This window comes from Ostrea edulis, chromosome 4 (assembly GCF_947568905.1).
Source record: "Ostrea edulis chromosome 4, xbOstEdul1.1, whole genome shotgun sequence".
Taxonomy (NCBI): domain Eukaryota; kingdom Metazoa; phylum Mollusca; class Bivalvia; order Ostreida; family Ostreidae; genus Ostrea; species Ostrea edulis.
The window spans coordinates 65133776-65161159 of record NC_079167.1 but is presented as its reverse complement, the minus strand read 5'-3'; the positions used below and the strand labels follow the sequence as shown (position 1 = coordinate 65161159).

At 35.6% G+C, this 27384-nt stretch overlaps 1 protein-coding gene across 3 annotated transcripts in view; it reads right to left on the bottom strand.

The window, feature by feature from the left end:
- The window catches only part of LOC125671399 (metalloendopeptidase OMA1, mitochondrial-like), a 26838-nt gene extending 351 nt beyond the window's left edge, over positions 1-26487 (bottom strand). The window contains exons 1-8 of one of the 3 annotated variants that reach the window (XM_048907133.2): positions 26342-26487; positions 13162-13360; positions 10798-10971; positions 9817-9924; positions 8788-8916; positions 6509-6580; positions 4545-4691; positions 1-2408 (exon numbers count right to left, since the gene is read on the bottom strand). The exon at positions 1-2408 is cut by the window's left edge and continues 351 nt beyond it. In XM_048907133.2, coding sequence (XP_048763090.2) covers positions 2208-2408; positions 4545-4691; positions 6509-6580; positions 8788-8916; positions 9817-9924; positions 10798-10971; positions 13162-13260 — 930 coding nt within the window. In that variant the 5' untranslated portion in view covers positions 13261-13360; positions 26342-26487 and the 3' untranslated portion in view covers positions 1-2207. Of the gene's footprint in view, positions 2409-4544; positions 4692-6508; positions 6581-8787; positions 8917-9816; positions 9925-10797; positions 10972-13161; positions 13361-16024; positions 16391-26341 lie in introns of those variants that run through there. The other 2 variants (XM_048907132.2, XM_056163462.1) reach the window with 2 other exon arrangements.
- Between the last annotated feature and the right edge of the window lie 897 nt (positions 26488-27384).

Genomic DNA, 27384 nt, shown 5'->3' with positions numbered 1-27384 from the left:
TCTAAGCAGAAGTCATTGCTTTTTCAAACAAATGTCAAATATGGACCAATAGAAATTTCTTTCCATGTAAATAAGTCATCGTATATATTGTACTAGCTTTCTCATTTCTTGTGATGTTCGTGAGATACCATAATAGGTATTGGTTGAAATAGAAAGCAGACGATGGCCATGTAACAATACAAAGAACTAGGTCAGACAGTGACTATTTCTTGCCCCCAAAACCAGCATTTAAAATTGAAGTAATTAAACTATTAATTAGAAATTAAGAATATTATCTTATTTCAAAAGAACTATTAAAAATTACCATTCGTTTTTTTATGCATCAACTATATCGTTGTATGTTACCACAAAATGTCAAAGTTTATATTTGTAGAGTATGGTGACCGAGAATGCAGGCACTCTTGAGGAGAAGTTGATTCTGTCTCGGTAAATCAGACTTTGTTTCAGCCAATCAACAGCCGTGGCCAGTCATATTGATACATGTATTTGGATTACTCTTAAAAGTAACCACATTTTTGTGGGAACATTTGTACCCAATATAATATCTGGGTATGCAGTCATTCTGAGGAAGATTAAACTGTACACTTGTTCACAAATAGCATTGATAAACAGATGATGAATGGCAATAGCTTAAACTTGGGTGTCATTTAGAAAGAAAAATAATATCGTTATGAAATTACACTGCTACAGGAAAAGTGAGTTGAAAATAAATTTGTGTACATTTAAATACCAGATAATTGGCGTAGACGATAAATTGATAAAAAAAAAATAAAAAAATACGCATTTAAAATGGCATAAAGCATGATAAAAAGCTAAAAGCAAAAACAACAAACAAATAATTCTTGAGTTTACAAACATGAAAAGAAAATCTATAAAATTCAACCAGATTTTTACTCTCACAAAACCAGTAAAATTCAAATATGTAGTATTAAATTTGAAACCAAAGAATTATATACAGGAAATACCCAAAAAACAGTTTTTTTTTCCTTCTTTAAAATCCTACATTAAGAAACATGAATAATGAAGAATAGAACTGACATAGGAATTACACTGGGGGTTTAATGAGAGTGATACAACAGGGGAAACGTGCAACTTCCTTGGGACATCTAAAAACAATATCTATATCAAAAGTCTGCTGAAATAGCATGGGGAAGAAAATTTTAATTGGTTGAAAAAGCACTGTGAAAATAGTAGCCATTTCATTCTATTTCTTTAGCCATACATGCTCGGATAAATAATTGTATCATATCAGAATAATGACAGTGAAAATTGATAATAAAAAGTTGTATGAAATCATGACGGTAAATCACTTCCTGTTTGGATTTTATACGGAACTGAAATAAAACCCACTGCTGAAGGAGTCACCTTAATATGAGAGTTTCTATTACAACAGAACATTGTAAATCACAAAGCTATGGTTTCATTATCAATATTAGGTATGGCACTGTATCCAATCAGAGATTTAATGTCCACTATACATTCATGTTTATCAAAAATAATATTTTTTACGGCGTGAACGTGTTTAAGGGCAAAGCAAAAAGTATTGGCATTAGTATCTAGATTCACATCTGAACAAAAAATATTCCGAAATAATAGCACCTAACATGCGAGGACAGAGCTCAATCAAAGTATTCTAACTTTAGACATTTTGATCCGCCTATTCATCGAACGCGGGAAACTCTATGCAACTGATGTAAACAGTGCATTGTGATGTCATATTCAGCGTCGGCGTTTAGCAAATACACAAACATAGGAGAATGGTACAATCGCGTTAATTGAGGAGTGATTATATATAATAAGGAAAATAAGATTTACATGCTTTTACGGATTTTATGTAACATCTCAGAACGATGTGAATTTGGGTATACAAGATTCAAAATGGAGAAATACATATCCATGCGCTAGTATTCGAATCAACGCCATTGGGACCAAAATTTTTAAGTTCCATAGGTATGGTTTAATTTTTCATTAGTTTTCTATATTTTCCTTTTAATCATGTATATACGTGTTACCTATAGGGAGAGCTCCACTCTCACGGCCCTTTGGGCTGTGAGAGGGCTTCGCCCTCTATTAATATATGGTAATCAGTGTGCAAAGTTTTTAAGGAAAAAAAAAATTTGAATTTTTTCCACCACAAGTTACAAGTACCGGTAAAATATTCTTGTTCAAAATCACTATGTTATTAAAAAAAATTCAAAGACAGATGATCATGAATGAGACTTTTGTCCTGCGGCAGGCTGATGGTTGGGAACAGCTCTTTGGTGAGTTAAGTTCACTTTGGATAAGTTCTGTCCTGCCTGTTGAGCTATCACTTTATTGTCGACAAAACGTTTGACATGCTGCATGGCTACTCTGGGATCTTTGGACGATAGCCTTGGACAGCTACACTTCTCCCGTAGTTCTGTCATCTATAACAAAAATAAATTATAGTAATACATGTAAGAGGCAGTGCTAAATATATACACCATCCCATACATGATTACTAGGCTAATAATTCTAAAAATTCCATATGCCTTTGCTAGGACTCGTGTCTCTTTAAGGTTGCACAGTACATAATTATGACTCTGAAATATTCTGTTTTTAAAAATCAGGATACCAAACTGATTAAAAAGTCATTGTAATTTGAGACAGTGTAAACTGCCTAATCCAACACCTGTGCAATCCATTTAACTGGGTATTCCGATGCTTATTCATTCTTAATTTCCTCTTTTAAATTTATTGATTTACACTGTAACAGTTTATTCCGACACACTGTATATTCTAACAAGAGGTCCATGGGCCACATTGCTCACCTGAGGCACCTTGCCCTTGTTGTGATCTTCAAAGATTTTTTTTCAATCTAATATGACTAACATGACCCACCCTACCCCATGGGGCCATGATTTGAACAAACCTGAATCTACTCTAGGTCAGGAAGCTTTCATGTAAATTTCAACTTTTCTGGCCCAGTGGTTCTTGAAAAGATTTTAAATGATTCTCCCTATATATTCTTATATCTGCATGTTGTCAGGAAGCTTTCATGTAAAGGACCTCCCCACTTTGGCTGTAGCTTGTGGTCCCTTTTTATCATCTTTCTTTTCAAAGAAAAATTGATTTATCTATTAGACTTCTTGGAAAATATTAAACACCGATGTATCTCCAGTAAGTACAATCCTTTTCCCCTGGAATATTGGAATATAATGGTAGAAAACTAAGTTTTAAATGGTTACCCTTAGCCTGAAAACTACAGAATTACTACCTGAGGTCAATACAGGTAAATAAGGAAGAAAGAAAATGTATAGTTTTTGCATATTTTTATTGAATTTATTTTTATGAATTTCATCACCAGCACAAGATTGTCCAGTCTTGCCTTTTGGATATAATTTTATTTATTACAAAAACAACTTATGACATAAAAAAGAGAAATCTGGACAACCTTGTGCTCAAGATAAACAAAGATTTTAAAAACCGTCATTCGATGAATATCGATAGATATTTAACAAAAACAGAAGACTGCATAGCTCTTACTGTTAACGAACTTTTCAGTAAAATAAAATGCCAAACCTCTAAGTTAATGTATTAATGAACATCTTGGGGGGCATAATAAATTGCATAATTCAAACTTTGATGTTTTACTAAATCATCAGGAGTCGTATGTCTTAGCTAAAGTGGAGAGATCCTTTCAGTTTTGTTCGCCCAGTGGTTCTTGAGAAGATTTTGAAGATTTTTCCTATATAACAGCATGTAAAACTTTGATCCCCTATTGTGGACCCACCCTACCCCTGGGGGCCATGGTTTGAACAAGCTTGAATCGACTCTAGGTCAGAAAGCTTTCATGTAAATTTCAACTTTTCTAGTCCATTGGTTCTTGAGAAGATTTTTAAAGATTCTCCCTATATATTCGCATGTAAAAACTTCGATTCACTATTGTGGCCCCATCCTACAGCCAAAGACCATGATTTTAACAAACTTAAATCAGCACTATGTCAGGACGCTTTCATGTAAATTTCAATTTTGCTGGCCCAGTGGTTCTTGAGAAGATTTTTAAATGATCCCACCCTATTTTTGCCTTTTTGTGATTATCTCGCCTTTGAAGGGGGCATGGCCCCTTCATTTGAACAAACTTGAATTCTCTTCACCTAAGGATGATCTGTACCAAAGACTGATTGAAATTGGTCCAGTGGTTCTGGAAAAGATGAAAGTGTGAAAAGTATATGAACAGACGACAGACAATAAGTGATTAGAAAAGCTCAGGTGAGCTAACAAAATAAAATGTCTCCCAGTGCATGTCGGATTAGACAGGTTTCACAGTACTTAATGTCTCCCAGTGCATGTCGGATTAGACAGGTTTCACAGTACTTAATGTCTCCCAGTGCATGTCAGATTAGACAGGTTTCACTGTATCATGACATGATATTTACTCAGTGATCAATCTACTCACTTCATACTAACCGATGTTTTCTGCTTTCTTATGGCCTTCAAAATTCATCCAAATTGTATTCAGTGTAATTCTTGTACCTATACTCTTTACACTTCATCTTACTGTTAATCATTTTAGTACATACTCTTGGTATCAAGAAGTCTATGAGTTCCACTCTGGTTTCATTGGATGGATGAGTTGACATGAATTCTGGGATAACTGTTCCCTCCATCGTGTCCTTCACCTGCATTAATGTCCATACAACACTGGCCTCCCTGATATCAAAGCAGGCCTATATCAAGAAGGAATTAAACACACCCTTGTAATTTTTCCAACAAGAAGATGCCACTGATGCAAAAATAAGATCAGAACTGGATCAGGGCATCAAGTGAATTTTGGTCCCAAAAAAATATAGGGCATACCCCAGAAATATAGCACCTTTTTCTCAGAAATATAGGAATATATAGGACAAGAAAAACGTAGAACTTCTGGACTGTTAATTAAGCCTCCTCCTCCACTCACTATACTCTCCTTTTATTTACAGGAATTACAACTTTCATTGTTTCAATAAAATAATGTCAATTAACAAAATGACACATTTGGCAAGCTATCATCTTATGACTGTAATCTGTGTCCATTTGAATCTACTTCAGTTAACCAGTGTTCCTGAAACTTAGTTTTATCCTTAGGCATTTTCACACAAAGTCTTGTTACAAAACACTTGTTAGAACATGGGACAGCTTCATCTGCAGGACTGTTTGACTTCCCGCAAGGAAGAAAAACAAATCCAGCAGTTAAAGCTAAAATAGTTGGGTTGGGCAGGATCGCCACACCTGAAAGAAAGGTGAATTTTGAAGTCAATGTTGTATAGTTACAAACAGATGACACAAATTGTTTGTAATATACAGTACTGGTTTTGCTTCAGAATCTCAACATTTCTTGCTTACCCTAAAATATAGGAATTTCACAGGAATATTGGAATTTTTGTGGAAATATAGGAATTTATAGGAATATAACCCCCAAATATAGGAATTTATAGGAATAACCCCCAAATATAAGAATTTATAGGAATAACCCCCAAATAAAGGAATTTATTGGAAACTTGACACCCTGCTGGATGTCCTTTCAGTCAGAAAGGATATTTCAAATATGTTTTGATTCTATTTATAAGCAATCATTGTACCAAATATTAGCCACTAATATATCTCTATTACAGTGATCCCTCGATGTAAGCGCCCCCCCCCCCCCCCCCCCCCCCCCCCCCCCCCCCCCCCCATAATGCCATATGCCACTGATTTTCACAAATAAATGGTCAAATTTTATAGGGTTTACCCTCTATAATAATTCCAATTACCAAACACCCATCGGTAACCATACCTGTACTTTGAGAGGGGTGGGATGAAATGTGACAGGCAGGTGGTCACGTTAATTACTAATAATTGCTGAATTAAACTCAAGATTATTTAAATGTTTATACAGAATGGAGCCCAAATAAATTTACGGAATTGAATTTTTTTTTTACTGTTCAGTGAATTTGTCAGTAATGGTGAATTTGTTATACACGTATTGTCACCCCGCTTCATTGCCAAAGTTCGTCTTGAACAGAAGTTGGCAATATATTGAGGGAGCACTGTACTTGGCTGTAAAACATAATACGTTATTTGTAAATAACAACAGGCACCATTGTACTATTAAATATATTCAATAATAAAGACAACCTTGTTTGTCTTTGTACAATAGATACTACATGACAGAGATGACCTTGACTGTCTTTGTACAATAGATACTACATGACAGAGATGACCTTGACTGTCTTTGTACAATAGATACTACATGATAGAGATGACCTTGACTGTCTTTGTACAATAGATACTACATGATAGAGACAACCTTGACTGTCTTTGTACAATAGATACTATATGATAGAGATGACCTTGACTATCTTTGTACAATAGACACTCCATTATAGAGACAAATCTTGGCTGTTTTTGTACTATAAGTACTCAATAATAAAAACAAACCTTGACTGTTTTTGTACTATAAGTACTCAATAATATATACAAATCTTGGCTGTTTTTGTACTACAAGTACTCAATAATAAAAACAAACCTTGGCTGCCAGCTGGAGGCCTACTTTATCTGCTTCCTTTTCCAGCTCTCTGCTGAATGGCAAATCAAAATACTACAAAAGAAAGAAATAAGAATGACCATAATCTCAGTATATAGAATGTATAATAAAAAGGGCTGCTTTAATTACAGCTAATCTCATTTATAGCAACTAATTTTAATGCAATAAGAATATTAGAAGTTCTAATTCTATGATTTTAATATTCTATATTCATTTTACTTTGCTTCGTGGGTGTGGAAAATTACGTATTTGTGACCATGCAAAAGTATCATCACAAGCATAAGCCTGTCTACATATATTTTACCACTGTCTGTTTCATACAAGGTCCAAGAGCCACATTCTCACCTGATTTAGAAATAATTGTCTAGTTTGTTTTAACGATGAGGGTGTAAATGGCATGATCTATTGTCATGCTAATATTAGCACCTCTGTGTATAGTGTATACATTTCTCACATTATCACCAGTGTGAGATTGACTTTACCCATGTGAGACAGCCATGTGAGATTTTTCTGTCACATTGGTGCGACGTCATTTGATTGTGGCGTCATATATTTTCAATGATTTACATTACACCGTGCAGTATAATATTTTGTATTGTTTTCTTTAAATTTCATTTTGATATAGCTTTCTGATGGACAACCTGAAGTTTTTTAGGTTACACTTACAGTGTAAACCATTTTCGGGTATGCTCTTTCTGGCTTTTTGCATTACAGCGAATTACAAAAGACCGGTTGAGTTTTCAATCGCCTGCTGGATTGATCAATAGACTTTACAATTTGGTCAGCCAAGAATCACATTTGGTCTGAATTTAGGTCACAAAGTTACTCAAGCGTAGGTTGCTTTTACAGGTAAATCGGAGTTGATTTCAGTGTCTTTTGCAGCTATTTCCCTATGAATTTTTTTTTCAAAGTGAACATCAATTAAATCAAATTGAATATATTTTTCTCTCAGATATACATTTGATTACTTTAACATGTTTAATTAAAGGTGCACTCTCTCTCTCTCTCTCTCTCTCTCTCTCTCTCTCTCTCTTTGAAACATTATTTCAAGTGTTTTTAAATCAATAAATTTGGAATAAAATCAAATTTGATATTTTTCTTTCAAAAATACATTTGATTACTTTAAGTAAAGAAAAGGGTGCATTCTCTCTCTCTCTCTCTCTCTCTCTCTCTCTCTCTCTCTCTCTCTCTCTCTCAAATGCATTTTTTTTATTGATTAAATTGAACTTTTCTAAACTCTTATCAATTTCACTTTTTAAAAAATTTCATTAGACATCTCACAAAGTGTCCACATGTACATGTACCATTCGTCTGTTTGTCAATCTATATTTGAGGTCATTCCATTCATATCATACAAAGAAAACTTCCAGAAAACTCTTCTATTGTTACTGTTTCTGACCAATAGAATTCTTGTTGTTATAGCTAAACCATTTAGGTTCAGTCTTCTACTCTATTTATAGTTTTTAGGGTTGGTTAGTGCACATCTATCTTTGGGAATTTTACAACATCTATTCAGCTTATAACCATGAAAAAAATAAGATGGAGAGATATTTTAACAAAGAAATTATTAACTTATACAATTAGAGAAATTCTTTTTCCTGAAATAATCAGTAAAACTGAAGTAAATTATCTTATTTATGGGGTTGTCACTCACACTGAGGAAAAAAAAGTTGTCAATTCTTTGTCATACCTGAGTAACTTTGTGACCTAAATTCAGACCAAATGTGATACTTTGCTGACCAAATTGTAAAGTCTGTTGATCAATCCAGCAGGCAATTGAAAACTCAACCGGTCTTTTGTAATTCGCTGTAAAGTTGAAATGAGGAGTTCGATAGTTTTGAATTTTCTCAAAGCTCTTGAATTTATGCACTAAACTGTGGGTAAAATGTGAGAAAAATAATCCTTCATTATCTACTCGTGTAGGATAGGGAAATTCCACCTCTGGAACAAGATCCGATGTCTAAAACTCGGCAAAGCCTCGTCCTAGACTGCAATTTAATCTTGTCCCCTCGGTGGAATTTCCCTATCTTACACATGTACTAATGAAGGATTCTACAAATCCTTGTTTAGAACTTTGAACATCTACTGGTCCAGAGGCCACAGAGCAAATGTGTCTGGTCAAGGAAAATGCCTGCATATCAACATCACAAATTGTGGACTGTTGTTTGTGTGAAATTGAAAGTTAAGAGACAGAATGAAATCAAACAGACAAAAGGGGAAAAATCTTTGATGAGAAAACTTGAGCTTTTGACATTAAATACCTTGATAACACGATTCATAAACCAGGAAGTTATTGAAGCAATTCCATCACTGGGTATAATCATCCATATAGCAGCCATTATCACAATCACAAAAAAGTCCCATTTCTGTCCGTAACTCAGCTGCTCTGCCTGTGAAGATTACAAGTTTTTTGTATCTGTTATAATATCAGCAAAGATCAATTTCAAATGAATGGATGAAGAAAAACAAAAAACATATAATACACACAAAAGTCATGTCTCTTTCAAACATCACGGCACCATGGGAATTGCTATCTAATGACATAATTCATTAAAATGTGTAAATAATCAAATTGATTTGCAATACAATATACTTCTTTGGGAAATGAATATTGTTTTGTAATAAACAAGAGTTCACTACAGACAGGTTCAGTATAACAAAGACTTACTTCTCTAGTATAAAACTATATTATTCTATGAAACATTATACAGTTATTGACTGGGTTTGAGGACAACAGCTGTTTTGTTTGACCCGAGAACGGGTCTGTTGCCCGAAGATAGGCTGAGGGCAACAGATTCGTTCGAGGGTCAAACAGAACAGCTGTTGTCCAAGGACACTGTCTATAACTGTTTTGTTATAATATTTAGGATGTTTTACTAGATACACATGGTTTGTTAACTCTGAACATTTAACATGACCGAGGGATTGTATACATTTATCAACACATCCACTATTTTAAAAGAAAACATACACAATAACTTAATTAATAATCAATAATTACATTTTTCGTGTTTCTGTTCTGCATTCCATCTCATAAATTTTGTATTTTATCATCAGTAAAATCAGTGGACCTCGCCATTACGTAAATAAAGCAGTAGACCCAGAACCATGTGACTTACATAGCCAATAGAAATAAAGCAGACTATTGCCCGGTAAACAGTTTGTAAACTGTTGACCGGTTAATAGACCACGAGTGTGAGAATTGGTTGAACAGTAAAAAGGTTACTTCTAAATCGTATTGATTTTATATACAAAATATAAGAAATCTACATAACAGTATATGTACATACTGCATGAGAGAGAAGGGCATGGGCCATTTCATGTCCCAGAATAGCCGCCAGCTGGTCCACATTCGTAACTAATTTGAAGAGTCCTGTGTTTACAAAAATTTCTCCTGTCTACAATTAAAACAGTAATTAGATTTAGAACATTTTATGATAAACAACAAATTTTAGAAACGTGAATTAAGATTTCATTTACACCTGTGGAAATAAAGACTGTATTTTTCTTTCCATGTAGTTATTGCTCCCTAGTTTTTATTGATTCACAAATATGGGACAACATCAAAAGGTTTTTTTGAAACAAATCTACTTTTTGAATATCTAATATGGCATTTAAAGACTACATAAGTCTTTTCATTTGTGAATAAACAATACAAAATGTATAAGAGTACTTTATATAAAGTGTTGTTGTTAAAACTTGTACTTGATATTCAATTTGAATCAACATTCATCTGTATTTCATCACACTTAGTTTTAAGGGGGTGGGGCAGGGGATCCTGATGAAAACTGTGAATTTTAATTTTTTGTCAGACATTGAACTTTCGATCTTACAACATTTTCCGCTCTGACACAGCTGCGCTATCTTTATCGGTGTGTATCGCATATACATGTACATGACCAAAATTAACCGAACAAAACCGCACAATCATTTTATATGATATAAATGAAGCAATTAAATTACTTAAATATATTATTTAAAATATCTTTAAATAATATAAATATTTAAAAGTGATTTTTCATTTCAGTTGACCTTTAACTCTCTCATAACTTGAATACCAAAATTATTGCCAATATCTATATAATTTACCTTACATATAAACATTGATGCCAAGATAAATTTATTTGGTCTGATACTATTTTAAATGTTTTGGCTAAATTATTTAGATGCTAACAGATTAAACCAATCAAGGAAATGCTATATGTGCACGAGACACAAAACCAGTCCCGACAGGAATTGTTAAAATGCATTCAGAAATAAATTCTACTTACTGGATACACATGAGCATTGAATTCGTCATTCTGTATAATGAAAACTTTCCACTGCATTTCTTTCATCTGCTGTATGTCTAGATTATTAACACATAGTTTCTCAGCCACTCCGATAACAATTTTGTACAGTTCATGTGTAGGAGGTAGAATGTTGTCCTTACTACTCTCTAAAATCTGCATGAAATTGGATTAGATGATGGTAGTATACCTATTACCAAACAATCTTATTAACATGTATAAGTAAAAATTGATATACCAGTACATGTGTGTATATTCCAAATACATTTTAAAACAGGAAATTTTATTTATAAAACTTATACATCACCCCCCTCCTAATCGAAATCTATATGCAAACACGAATGCCCCTACCTGCATTAAAGTCAAATGTAGGAAATCCATCAAATTATAGTATTGAATATGGTATTAAGATTGTATGTTACACGCATTTAGTACAATGAAGAACTCAACAACAATCCTTTATAAATATGTTTTAACAGCCATAAAATAAATACATTAATTTTTCTATGTTAAAAGGGGCACAACTCCATAAAAAATTAACAAACGAGAAAAAAAATTCAAACTCGACCTGTAACTTATCAATTATATACATCTGCATACAAAAAATCAATTCAATGTCTCATGGCGTTTATAAGAAAAGTCCAAAAACTGGTCCTAACATTAATTGTAATTCCCACCTGAAACAGAAATGATTGTGTGAAGTGAACAGGAAAATTAACAAACGAGAAAAAAACTAAAACTCGACCTGTAACTTATCAATATACATCTGCATACAAAAAATTCAGTTCAATATCTCAAGGCTTTTAGAAAAAATGTCTAGAAAACTGGTCGTTACAGTAATTTTTCTAAGTTAATGGGGCACAACTCCATCAAAAATCAACGGACTGGTACAAAAACTCAAACTCGATCTATAACTTATCAATATACATCTGCACACAAAAAATCAGTTCAATATCTCAAGGCGTTTAAAAAAAGGTCTGGAAATATGGGTGTCACGGAAAGACAGACAAGGGTAAAACTATATGCCCTGACAATTTTGTGGCGGGGGCATAAAAATGTGATGACCTTTAGACCTAAAAATCAATAACAGTCATCTAACTATGAAGTTTGATGATCATCAGCTACAAGGTTATCTAGTTATCATTTAATATTTATTGTCATGATGAAATTATGACGATTCTGATTGGCTGAAAACTTCGTTTTATTTCTGCATCAAAGGAAACCTGATCTAATTGACTTCCTGTTGTGTATTGATATGTCATATAAATTTGAAAACAAATTCAAGTGTTATTCTTTAAATTCAATGTTTTGAAAGATTTAAATGATAAGAAATGAGTCTTATAATTCTTTTCTTGATGAAGGCATCAAAGGGAAAATTGAATGGAAAACCTTTTCATCAAAGTGCTATGTGCATTGATGAAGTTTTCAGATTGAAGATTCATTTCTTAAAGTGGTTTGCACCTGAGATTGGAGTAATGTCAATTTTTTTAGGAAGCGTATTTTGATTTCTACATTGAAGGAGAATTAGGAAATTAAAAAGAAAAACTGGGGTAACAACATTTGTTATTGAGCTACAGTGTTCTAAACATGACCTTTTTGCACTGAAAATTTATTCGACAATTAAACTTGATTTGTATGTTGGTGTCAACACAACATAAGAAACAAATATCAATCATTACATAAAATAGATACATAATCATAACTTCTAACAATAGAGATAAAAAAAAAGTTTTATACTAGTAATGGAAATAAAAAATGACCTTTTTGCACTTGATATATGAAAAAATTCAGGTGTGAACCTCTTTAAATCAGCTGGACAACAATCGCTGTGTGTATTGTATAAAGCCTGGCCAACACTGACCTATAGGGATCTATGGCCCTTTTCACAAAAAATGTTACGATTAAGATGAAATTTTCAAAACAATGTAATTCTTCTATGATTCTGAATGAGCAAAATTAAGTATACATGGTTGATAAAACGTGCTATCTTACTCAGGGCATAGTTGCATTCAACTGAATATAAGGCAGAGACAAAAATTTTATCTTAAACAGTTGTAAGATTTTTCTGTGAAAATAGCCTCTGACTTTCAGGGGCTGTAACGTTCTTGCAAATTCAGTCCAAGTAAGGCCTTAGGTCAATATTTAGTTACTTTGAAATGTGGATAAAACCAAATTTTTATCCTGCTCTACAAACATCATCTGAAAAAATGGTCACATTCAGCAAAACAAGCATTATAGATGACACCCCTTGATGTAACTTACATATTACGAGTTTAGTTCAAGTTTAATCACAAAAATTAATCTATCATGAAAATAAATTGCATTTTGAAGCAAAAATATGCTTACTTCTTCAACTTCTTTTTCCACAATTTTAATCAATTGATCGTGCGTGATGAAGATGAAGCGTTTTCTTCCTGTAATAGGGACACTTTCAGTGTGAGCCATCGTGTAAAGTGTTAGTGCAAGAGCTGTCACTCCCAGCAATGTCGCCAGACTAATAACTTTTTGTTTATGAGGTAGCCCCTTCCAATGATTTCGAAGTTTTCTGAAAATATTTCATATGTTACATCATTTATGATTAATCCTTTAGTCCTGTTGAAAGAGTTTGCAGTACAAAACTTTACAGTTGTATGGGAAATCATTACATGTTGACTTATGAAGAGTTGTAAATATTGGAAACTTTCATTAATTTTTTATCAATTCAAAAATTATTAACAAAGAAACATAAGAAAGGGATTTCAAAATAACAATGGCCAAGGAATCAGGTTAAATGGAAGTCTTATCTGTCGTAACATGGCTCTTAATACCAGCTAATTTACCAAGCAAGCATATTTTATATTTACAAATCTCAGGATAGAGCAGACAGGATTTAGAACATGAAGAAAAAGAGCAAAACAGAGATCTGTTTTTAACATTTTGGAGCAAATGAAGGAAGAGCACTGATTTCCACACATTTTGTTACACGATTCTAAATATGATCATCAGTGCAGTGTGAGGGATTTACGAGATATTCGAAGGCACAGTCATCAAGGAAAATGAATCATCAGAATGGTTGTAGATGAAGACTGGTGTAAAGCAGGGTTGGGTAATATTTGAGTTTCTTTCCATCTTACAATAGATTGTGTAATAGTAAAAATAGGATTTGACCACATCACTGGAAGACCCAAGATTTTGCAGTTAACATTGCTCTGTGATCTTCAAAGTTTCAAGACCTAAGTGAAAAGACCATCAAATCAACATCAGGAGCAGCCTTCAGTTGAATGTAAAACACTGACAATGGACTACACCATCACAATTAACAATGAGCAAGTAAAATATGTGAACCCATCTATATACTTAGGTGCTCTGATTTACAAAGATGGTGGTGGAGACAAAGATATTCAGAGCAGGCTACAGAAAGCATGGTAGGCATTTCACAGAGTACAATAATACAAATGAGATTAAGAGTTCTTCATTGGTGCATGGTGAGGGTACATTTGTGAAGCATACTTGTTGTCCAAAGATCTACCACCTACTTACAACAGCATGTGGTGTAAAATCTTGAAAACTGTTAGCATCAATTCAAAATATATTCAAAACATTTGGAGATTTCACTTTTTAACAAGAGGCCCACAGGCCTTATCAGTCACCTGAATACTAGTGGAAAAAGTATCACTACTTCCATGGGCTATGAAATCTAGAAAAAAAAAATTCCTGTTCTGAATATCTAAGCTAAATTCTAATGTTCAGCAACAGTATGGATAGAGCAGGTAGTCTTTTACCAAAATTGTAAATTTGATGACCCCCAGAGTAAGGGTTCTGACCCCAGGGTAGGGCCAAGCTTAGTATATAGTATTTATGTATAAGTGTGCTGATACTGTATAAAATCTAAATGCATACTTGCATATGTTTTAATGTTAATAGAGGGCGAAGCCCTCTCACGGCCCAAAGGGCCGTGAGAGCGGAGCTCTCCCTATAGGTAACACGTATATACATGTTTAAAAGGAAAATATAGGAAAATAATGAAAAATTAAACCATACCTATGGAACTTGAAAAGTTTGGTACCAATGGCGTCGATTCGAATATTAGCGCGTGGACATGTATTCCTCCATTTTGAATCTCGTCTACCCTAGTTCACATCGTTCTGAGATGTTACACATAAAATCCGTAAAAGCATGTAAATCTTATTTTCTTAATCATATATAATCACTCCACGATTAACGCCATGTTTTTTGTTGTGGTTCAAACGCTTTGTTTGTAAATTTGCTAAATAACGACGCTGAATATGACGTCACAATGTACTGTTTACATCAATTGCGTTATATTTCCCGCGTTCAATATATAGGTGGATCAAATGTCCAAAAATTAGGATGCTTTGATACAGCTCTGTCCGCGTGCTAACTTCGGGTTGTTTTTGTCCTGTTTTGGATATAGATACTAATGTCAAAACTTTTTTGCTTCGCCCTCAAACACGGTCACGCCGTAAAACATATTACACTTATTAGAGGGCGAAGCCCTCTCACGGCCCGAAGGGCCGTGAGAGCGGAGCGGAGCTCTCCCTATAGGTAACACGTATATACATGTTTAAAAGGAAAATATAGGAAAATAATGAAAAATTAAACCATACCTATGGAACTTGAAAAGTTTGGTACCAATGGCGTCGATTCGAATATTAGCACGTGGACATGTATTCCTCCATTTTGAATCTCATCTACCCTAGTTCACGTCGTTCTGAGATGTTACACATAAAATCCGTAAAAGCATGTAAATCTTGTTTTCTTAATCATATATAATCACTCCACGATTAACGCCATGTTTTTTGTTGTGGTTCAAACGCTTTGTTTGTAAATTTGCTAAATAACGACGCTGAATATGACGTCACAATGTACTGTTTACATCAATTGCGTTATATTTCCTGCGTTCAATATATAGGCGGATCAAATGTCCAAAAATTAGGATGCTTTGATACAGCTCTGTCCGCGTGCTAACTTCGGGTTGTTTTTGTCCTGTTTTGGATATAGATACTAATGTCAAAACTTTTTTGCTTCACCCTCAAACACGGTCACGCCGTAAAACATATTATTTCATCAGTGTATGCACTTTTGAGAGCATTGAAGTTTTAAGAACACATCTTGTTTTATACTGTTGCTGAACATTAGAATATTATCTGTTACACGATAAAGCTATAAAGTCTATACAGGCCACACAATAAACAATCTGAAGCATTACCTTCCAAATATCAATGCAGACAATTTTGTCAAAGGTTTTCCAATGATCCATACAAGTGGATGAATGTCAAGTCTACGAGTAATGTGAAAGTGTCGGTGTGGTTTTGACATGATTCTCGTGTTCTCCCACTGAACAAAGTTCAACCTGTGCTGAAGACAGAGTGATGTCTTGGGTCTGTTTGTGTTAGCGAGTTCATTTCTACAAGTCCCTGAGCGTAATGTCCGTATATGTAATTTGACCAAGGATTTTAATCTCAATCCGTTTTGTAGGTACATATTTCTAAAATTACCGTTCATACAGTTAAACGACCTAAATATGCACGACATCATGCCTGGATACAAAGTGTCATACAAAAGAACATGTAGGAAATGTATAGAGCTATCTAAATACTAAAACCAAAGGAAGACGGTTTTCGTTTTCCCATGGAGATAATTCTTCAGGAAATAAAAATTGGATTAATAATAATTATTTATGATATATATAGTAATAATAAAACAAATCTTTAAAATGTGAATAAGATTTTAGATACATTGATCTTTTGAGTATTCCGGACTGGCGAAAGTTTATTCAGGGTGATCGATATTCTCTTTAGAGAAGTCGAGAGGCATAGCCTACATCGTCGATGTAGGCTATGCCTCTCGACTTCTCTAAAGAGAATAGGTGATCGAGTGCCCATAAATGAATGTTAATCACTATATTAGTGTAGCAGTGTGTTTTAACTTGTATATATTATTAATCTCGCCTGAGATTCGGCTTGGCTGAATTTGGCATTTGATTTTGACAAAGACATTGGCTATATACTGTTATCTGCAACGCGTTGCGTATACGTTTTGGGATAATAAAATCCCGAGTATATATTACGATACCAAAATATACATCGGGTTCGTATTCTCTATAAGAGATTAAACTGACAAGAAAAATTTTCTATGAATATCAAAGAAATTGCATAAAATATAGAAATATTTATGAGCAATATCGTATGCTTTAAGCGGCTTATTCCGTTATAATTCATTTGATCCTCTTTCATTATCAACATTTTAACAAAATATATGCCCTAATAGATTATCATAAATATTATTTACGACATTAAAATATTATCATGCTATTATAACATCTAACATCAAGACGTTGTAGGCAACACTCCACAATAAAATGACCAATTTTCTCGTATTTTGGCATTGGAGAGAATGTAGGTCAATTGGTTGCTGTCTGTAATGGCAGGAAACTTTGATCCATATACATAATCTTTGAATTTCTCAGTGATGGACCATTCCAAAGCTAAAAACTCAAGCTTATGGGCAGGGTAGTTTCTTTCTGCCAGTGTAAGTTCTCTGCTAGCATATCCAATGACTCGCTTCATCCCAGCCTGTTCTTGGTAAAGAATGGCTCCAAGTCCTTTGGAACTAGCATCAGTATGGAGTTCAAGTGGAATTGTCATGTCTGGGTATCCAAGTATAGGTGGTGATATCAAGTGCTGTCGTAGAACGTCAAAAGCCTCTTGTTGTTCTCTACCCCATCTCCAGTTGACTGACGATTGTTGTTCTCTTTCTTTTTTGACGACTGTGGACTGGGTGTTAAATCTGTCAGTGGTCTGGCAAGTTTAGAGAATTTTCTGATGAATTTCCAGTAGTACCCAATGAATCCTAGGAATTTCCGGACCTCTTCGGATGTTCTTAGTGTTGCCCATGACTTCACTTTATCCACTTTCTCTGGATCTGGTTCTATTCCCTCAGCAGAAATAATGTGTCCAACGTACTTAACCTTAGTCTGGAAAAATTGGCGCTTGGATGGAGACAGTTTCAATCCCGAATTCTGTATTCTCTGCAAAACTCTTTCCAGTCTCTCGAGATGATCCTCAAATGTCCTTGAGAACACAATGATGTCGTCCAGGTAGATGATGCATATGCTAAGGTTAAGATTTGCGAATATGTCTTCCATCAGTCGTTGATAGGTGACAGGGGCATTGGGTAACCCAAATGGCATTCGCTCATACTCGAAAAATCCGAGTGGCCCTACAGTGAAGGCGGTGAGCTCCTTGTAGTTCTCTTCTATCCCAATCTGATGATATCCACTCTTCATATCAAGAACCGTGAAATAACGATTGCCATGCAAAGAGTCTTAAGATGTCATCGATTGTCGGAAGGGCATACGCATCCTTCACTGTCCTCTGATTCAACTGTCGATAGTCGATGAACATTCTGAGCTGACCATTCTTCCTCACTAACACCACGTTACTGGCCCATGGCGACTTTGAACGTCTGAGCACACCACTAGTAAGCACAGTTGCTGGATATGATTCCTCACTTTGTCAATCATGCTGAGTGGAATCTTTCTGTGTCGCTGTTTGAATGGCACAGGATTGGTAAGTTCAATCTGATGTTCCTCTCGAGCAGTGAGTCCAATATCCTCATATTTTTTCGAGAAGATATCGTTAAAGGCTCTGATTAACTGGAGTCCTTTCTGGAATTCTGTTGCATTCAAGTTGCTATCATCTATCTTGATCTTCTCCATAATGTCAGTATCCTGAAGTTTCTGTTCATTTGAACTCTTGTGACTTTCTACTGTGACGGGCTGAAGTTGACACAACAATGCTTTCGGTGGAACTGTAACTGTTCTAGTTTATATGTTCGTGATGTGAATGGGAACTAATTCAGTCTTTTGGCAATCATATGTCACCAAAGTAGGCGAAATATCCAAGTCATCTGGAATGAAGATGTCTGTTGTACAATAGCACATACTGGTTCATACAAAACGTTCTTGTTCAAGTAACCATTGATCACAACTTCACTATTTGCAGGTATGGTGATTTTCCTATTCTCTGCTGATTTGATTAAAGCCAGCATGTTCCTATTTTTTGGAAAGTTCTCTTTCACGCATCACAAAACATCTCATGGATAGATACCATGGTGTATGCATGTCCGCTTTCTGTAGGAACTGGTATCCATACATATCCTTTGTGGTTTTTCCATAATGATACCTAGTAGATTGGTTCCGATAAGAACTGGAACTTCCGAGTTATGATCACTCTGTGGAACAACCAGGAACAAACAGTCATTCAGTAATGAAAATGATGATATTCCTGATATCTGTATGTCCAGTGAAATGCATCCTGAATATGGAAGCTGTTGTCCATCTGCACACTCTACAATTAGTACAAATTCTAACGACTGTAATGGGATATCAGGGAAATGTTCCTTGTAGAATGTTTCACATATGGTAGAGACAGTGGAACCAGTGTCAAGTAATGCAGTAGTTGCAATGTTGACAATCTTAATAGACACTTCATTGCATTCTCCTATCAATGACGACTTCTTGTTATACATCTTTGAGAACGGTGGTGTATATATCCTCGTTTTCGGGATTCCTCAGTGTAGTACGATCGTCTTTTGTGGTGCGTAATCACTCGACATCCTATTGAGATGTGACCATGTTGTCCACATTTGTAGCACACAGGTTTATCATCATGTTTACTGGCTATCGAAGAAGAATGTTTTGGACTGTTATATGACACATTTGATGTTGACACAGTTCCTATATCTGTTTCACTGTTATCCCGAGTGTTTACAATAGGATTATCAATGTCCGAATTCATTTAAATCTGCATGTCATTAAAAATCACACTGTCACTAGTGTCTTTGTTTTATACAGATTTCTTTGTCTTTCGTGGTTTTGGTTTCTCTGTCTTTTGTTCCATAGAATTTCTGTTTTCAACAGGATTGTCTCTATCATTCTTGTGTTCCTGTTCCACTCTCCTTAAAGCCACTCTAAGTTCATCAAATCTTTGGATGCTGTCAAACAGTGTCTAGTGATGTTCTTTAGTGAAAGTCCAATCCATAGCATGCTGTGTAGCATGGGATCCTTTTTAATAGAGTCAATGTCTTTAATCTGATGCACTTTGCACATAATGTCCTCTAATCTGCAACTCCATGATGATACGTCTTCAGTGGGTTTCTGTCGTGCTGAATAAAATTCCGCAAGAACAGCCTCTGCTCTGTCGACATGTTCCTAAACACAGTCTAATCTAGTGAGAATATCAGATAGCGTTGCTTCAACACCTATATTCATCGCAATCCTGCTAGCTTCTCCTTTTAGGGACTGTCGAATAGCTTGAAGTATCCTCTCTGTAGGGTATCCATCCTGTAGTAGACACCGAACTTCATAATGCCAGAGCTGAAATGAAGTCACACCACTTCCTGAAAACAATGACAATTTAGGAATATGCATAGGCAAAACAGAACATGATAATCTGACATCCACTCTATAAAGCTTTGTGGTGAATCTACAATCTACATTCTATATTTAACCAGTTAGTATTTTACATTCTGTACAGAGAAGTGAAAGTGGATGAGAAGACAATCAATCAGTTAGTTGTACCTTCAGGTTTAGTAAGTCATGTATTGAGATCTTTACACAACAACATGGGACATCCGGGAAGGGAGAAAACGTTAGGTTTACTTCGGGATAGATTTTTCTGGCCTGGACTGTACAAGAATTGGATTAGAGAATATAGGATATGTATTCTTAGGAAAACACCAGCACAAGACAAAGCAGAACTTAACAACATTATCACCTTGCAACCTCTTGAATTGGTCTGCATGGATTTCCTATGTCTAGAGAAAAGTAAGGGAGGATATGAAAATTTAACCGTTATAACCGATCATTTTACACGTTTTGCCATTGATGTACCAACTAGAAACACAACAGCTAAAACAACAGCAAAAGCATTTTTCAACGATTTTATCGTACGTATTCATTTTGATCAAGGCACGAATTTTGAGAGCAGACTTATTAAGGAATTATGTGAACTTTTCGGCATTTCAAAATCAAGAACTATACCATATCATCCAATGGGAAATGGACTTTGCGAACGTTTCAACAGGACTTTAATAAACATGTCAGGATCTTTAGAACAATCAAGAAAAGCAGACTGGAAATCTTACATAGCTCCCATTGTACATGCATGCAACTGTATGAAGCAAGAAACTACCAAATTTTCACCTAATCATCTTATGTTCGGACGGGAACCTAACTTACCAATACACATAGAATTCGGATTAGACAGACAGAACGAAAGATCAAAATCTCTTACCAAGTATATATGCAACCTAAAGGAGCGACTGAGGAAATCCTATCAGTGAGCATCAGAGGCTACACGCAAATCACAGGAACGACAAAAAGACAATTATGATCTCAAGTCTAGAAGAGTTGTGGTAGAAGTAGGAAACAAAGTGCTCGTCAAAGTGGTAGCCTTTGACGGACGTCACAAATGGGAAGAAGACCCATATATAGTGATTAGCCAGCCCAATAAAGACATCCCTGTTTACAAGGTACAGAGGGAGGATGGTGTTGGAAGAGTAAGAAATCTGCACAGAAACTTACTGCTACCAATTGGACATCTTTTAGAGTTCCAACCGAAGATGGATTCAACACCAGAGTATTCAGTTCCACCAATGCTGAAGCCAAAACTAAAACCCAGAACAAGACAAAGGAAAAGGAAAGACAATGACACTCAGTTAACTGCAGAGACCCAATTTGATACAGATGAGGAGGAAGCAGTCTTTATGGAGATTCCGAGAGGAACAAATCGTCATCACATTGAGGCCCTAGTATTGTGTTATCTGAACAGAGAGAACCCGGAATAGAGGATGCAAATTTTCCAACAGATGAGGACGCTCATCAGGTTAGAGAGCATTTTGAAGATGATGCAGAAGAGGAGACTGCTATGGAACCTGCGCCACAAGCAGAAGGTCCAGAATCTGAAACTGAACCAGCAGCTGATGCTGAACCAGATACAGATGATACGGATACAAGTTCACCTGTTACTGCTCCACGCAGGTCGACCAGACCTAGAAGAGAGCCAAAATGGTTATACAAGGTGGAAACTTTGTGAGGCTCCAACAGGGAACTATTGACCTTGACCCGCATTGGTTCGAGAAAGCGAAATTTCTTCAGAACATTTTGCAAGACAAACATTGCCAAGGTTTTGAAAGAAATGAGATTTTGAAGACTCTTCTTGAAATTGTGAAGAAAACTTTATTCATCCATTTTCATAAATTGTGTGACAGAGGACTGTATTTCATTGTCCACATGCTTTTGTAAATAACTTGTATAATATTCTTCTTGAAGAATGATGAGGACGTCATTTTTTAGAGGAGGGGAAGAATGTAGCAGTGTGTTTTAACTTGTATATAATATATGATACCATATTTTAATAAACATGAATAGTGCATATGAAATAAAAAGCACATTTTATGATTTAAGTCAAATTCCCAGATCAACCCCCTTATTTACTTAGTGTAATAGATGAGTGAAAAAGTTCACAGGTTTTGCTATTTCATTGGCTTTAGAATTGAGTTTTATTCACTTAGAATCTTGAGAGAGATTTTTGGTCAGGTTGGCTGTGGTTTTACTTTGAGCAGTTTTAGTATCAATGAGCTGATTTGGCATTTGATTTTGACGAAGACATTTTCACACCTTCAAATCTAGACCTGACAAATACTAATTTTATTAACATTTATCTTCATAATATGTATAGGCCTATATAGCTATTATTACTGCTTGAGAGAAGAGTGAAAGTTTAAATATTATGAAGAACAGTAAATACAAATTCAAAAGTTATTTCGTCTCAGTATATGCTTATATTATATCTATAGGTATTATAGTGTACACAGTACTGCAATGCAATATTTGTTATAAATAGATAAGAAGCATCCGGGCAGCATATTGATGTTTGCATGAATTGGGCCTTGTCCCATAGATAGGTAATTGAAATATATTACCTTCTGTTATATTTAAAACATGTAATTTCATAGTGTTACATTACATATATTTATAATGCAACTAAATATTTGAGTAAGGTATATTTTACTATACTTGAATTAAGGGAGATAACTCTTAAGGTTGAAATGTATGTTCAATTGATTGTAAATCGCTGTGATATTCATTGTTACTATTTTGTCTCTTAAGCCATTGTAATCATCATATGGTTACCATCATCGTTATCATCATTCGTTTTATCATGCAATGAATGCCTGTATTGCGAACCGTAAGCCAGGAGTTGGTTATTTCTACCTTACAAACTGCCACCCCTGCAACATTAGCTGTTTCACAGTTGATCAAAGTGTGGTGGCAACAAGTTCCAGTCTTTGATGGTAGCTGGCATTAATGAATTCTTGAAGATGTCAGTGTTACAGGTCAGTAATTCATCTTGATAGATTTATTATGCTGAGTCGTAGATGGTCTGGTGTTATACACGAAGAGCAAATCAACAGGGTTGGCCACCAGGCCATGTACGATTAAATTGTAGAGGAGGATTGATCAATAGTTCCGTCTACGCACAGATAGCGGTTTCCACTTTAGGACAAACAAAGTGGTCTATGTCTTTTACCTGGTGCGGGTCCCATACTACGGACGCGTAATCAAGTACAGAATGGATCAATGAAATGTAGGCTGTTTCCTTTAGTGGTTTCGAACAACATTTAAGGTTACCGCGGATGAATCCTAGAATAGAATTTAAAGGGTTTGCAATCTTATCGATTTGTGTTGACGATTTGAGGTTCTCTCTGAGGGTAATACCAAGATATGGGCTGTCCTGTACTTGTTCCAGGATGTAGGTATCCACCATTTAACGGCACTGATGTGGTGTCTTGCCCATTGTAATAGACTCGAGATAACACTTCGTTGCAATGAAGCACATGCCCCAATGTTTTGCCTACGCTCCAAGTCATGTCAGATCGTTTTGCAACTGAATCTGGTCATTGATGCTCTTGATAGGTCAATAAAGTAGACAATCATCAGCAAAGAGACGAACTTGGGAGGTGGCTCAGGTTGGTAAGTCATTTATATGACAGAGGAACAAGAGGGGTTATAGTACAGTGCCTTGGAGAACTCCGGAGTCCATGGTGCATGAGGAAGATGCTTCGCCGTCGACTACGACTCTCTGTTCCCTTTGAGTGCATACGGTGTTCAAGATATGATATAGAAATTTGACTTATTTCATATCACTCAGAGGGAGTGAGGTATATATACAGTGTCCAAAATACACTAACAGAATATAGAAAACTGACTTATTTCACATCACTCAGAGGGAGGTATGTCTATATACCGTGTCTGAGATGTATACACCTTTGGTATATCCAGGGGTTCGTGTTTGCTAACCTCTCTATTTTGTATTGCTTATAGGAGTTATGAGATTGATCACTGTTCGTTATCTTCACCTTTCATACATGCAGTATAGAAAATTAACTTATTTCACATCACTCAGAGGGAGGGAGGTCTATATAAGGTGTGTAAGATATAGAATATAGAAATTTGAGTTTTCGCATCACGTAGAAGGAGGTATGTAACTTTGTAGTTGACACCAATCTCCTAAACCACACGCAACATTAGATGTAGGAGAAGACCTGCAAGTTAAAGGGAGAGGGTGGAAAGATCGGTCTGAAAATCAATCAAAGGAAAGTCAATGTTATGAGAATGAACAACAGAAACACCAACACAATTAGCATAGATGGAGAAGATCTGGAGGAAGTAAAGACATTCTGTTACCTTGGGAGCGTGGTGAATATCAATGGCGAGGTGATGGAGGAAGTCAACATCCGTATAGGAAAAGTAGCTACAACATTTCGAAAACTGGACATCTGGAAATCAAGGAAAATCTCGAGAAAGACCCAAGATTAAGCTATATAGAAAAGCAACATTAAATGAGTGTTATTATATGCAGCGGAAACATGGAGGGCCAACAAAGAGATAGAGAGAAGACTGAGAGGGTTTGGAGGAAGACGGTTAAGAAGGATTCTTGGAATGAGGTGACAAGTCGGGTAGCAACGAGGATGTAGCAAAGAGAACTGGAATTGGAGACATAAACATGGAGATACAGCGCAGACGGTGGAGATATCTAGGACATGTACTTAGAATGAAGGAAGACAGCATTGGAAGAATAGCTATGAAGTGGGCACCACCTGCAAAGAGAAGACCTGGGAGACCGAAAGGGACTTGGAGAAGAACTGTAGACAGAAATGGGGGAGACTGAATACACCTGGAATACCATAGGGCGAGTAGCGCAGGACAGGAGCAAAAGGGGAGATCTTGTAGCCACCTTATGTGTAGAACCACACGACGAGGATTAAGTAAGAAAGTAGGGAGGTATGCCTATCTACGGTTTCCGAGATGTATAATATAGAATACTGACCTCTTTCACATCACAGAGAGGGATGTAGTTCTATATACGATGTTCAAAATATAAAAAACTTACTTACTTCACATCACGCAGAGGGAGGTATCACAGGCACTTGATTATGTAAATAAGTTTTGACCTTTGTATCAAGGGTGAATATAACGAACAGTGATCAATCTCATAACTCCTATAAGCAATACAAAATAGATGGTTGGTCAAACACGGACCCCTGGACACACCAGAGGTGGGATCAGGTGCCTGGGAAGAGTAAGCATCCCCTGTCGACCGGTCACACCCGCCGTGAGCCCTATATCCTAATCAGGTAAACGGAGTAATCCGTAGTCAAAATCAATGTGCCAAGAACGACCTAACAATCGGTATGAAACACGCTAGACAGCATTTGACCCAATGATAGGTTGTCTTGGCGAACTAGATCGTTATAACGACCATAGAATTTGCGAAATGCTGACTTTAATCGAGACTGTTGAAACCCCTGTACCATCAAGTTGTTTGTCAGTAACTTGCCTCGATTTAAAAACTGACCACACGCAGAACAAGCTCATGCGTATCGAATCAGTTGAGAGATATAAACACCATATACAGGTGATAATGGAATGTGGCTACATAAATATGGGAAGTTGACGATGGAGAAGCTGAAATCATCCCGTTTGGGTCATACAGTTGAGTTGTCAGTTTGCCGTTAATGACTACTTTCAATCAAATATCTAAGTATGAAGCAGAAGTAGACATATACTAATAATAACACATGTCTCTGGTGATGTAATTGGTAAAGATCATCTCTCATATAGTTCTGCACATGTACATGTAGTGATATATTTGATGAAATATTGATAGAGAGAGAGAGAGAGAGAGAGAGAGAGAGAGAAACTCCACCTATATTTATTCTCTGGTTTACTTCACTTATTTTGTTTTTCATTTCTTAGCCAATGGGAATGCACGGATTTCTAAAACATAAGCCTAAGACTGAAGTGTTTGAAAATGGTGACTAGGTCGATAACGTGGGTCTTTCTGTGGATGAAAATGTGGGGACATTTTGGTTTTCCAGTCTACGGAAAAGATTTAAAACCATCAACAGATAAATAATTTTAAAAAAAAAAAAGGTTAATGAAATCTGTAAAACTTACTAGTATGTGCCTTACAATGGAAACATGACAAATATGCGTTTACATATGATGAGCCATCACTCTAATATAGCAACACAAAATCCTGATGACACTATGTACAACACCACAAAACAAAAGCTCAGCTCGGAAAATCTGTCACTAATTTCTAGTCAGAATGTCAAGAAGATCGTTTTCATAGGCTTGATAACACAATTCTAGTCAGTTTCATTTATTGTGAAATAAAAAAAAGTCTAACATAAGTTTATTTCCTTTTCATATCAGTTTAATCTTTTTAGAATTTCCTCTTTTCATTCGTCGTATTTACATACAAGTACAAATCATCCTTGGGTGACGGGAATTTAAGTCTGTACAAATGAAGGGCCATTTCCTCTTCCAATGGGAGATAATCATGAAAATGCAAAAATAGGGCGGGGTCATTTAAAGACCCAAATAAAATACCGTACGGTTTCTTTACGGATCACTGGATTTGGGTGGAGCTCATTTATGGTCATTATCATTTACCTGTCCGAGAGATCAGGGTGCTGTGTATACTTTTGATGTACACAGGAAGGGTCTCAGGGCCGTCTGCGATGTTTCTGTGGTCATAGTGTTTGTATAATGGTTTTATCCCTACGGGTAGATGACACACAGTCTACACTACCCCCTCTTTCTCTCTTTTACTCTTTTAAGAGCCACTGGGCTAGATAAGTTCAAATTTACTTAAAAACATTCTGACATAGTGCAAATTGAAGTTTGTTAAAATCATGACCCCCAGAATAGAGTGGGGCCACAATCGTGAATGTGTACTATATTATAGGGAAAAACTTTTTCAAGAACTACAGTGCCAGAAAAGTGGAAATTTACATGAAAGCTTCCTTAGATAGAGTAGATTCAAGTTTGTACATATCATGGTTCCCAGGGTAGGGTGGGGCCACATTAGGGGATCAAAGTTTTATATGCTAATATACATGTATATATAGGAAAGATCTTAAAAAATATCTCTTGAACTATTTAAGCTAGGGCTTTCATATTTTGTATATACATTTTTTTTTTATTACAACAAG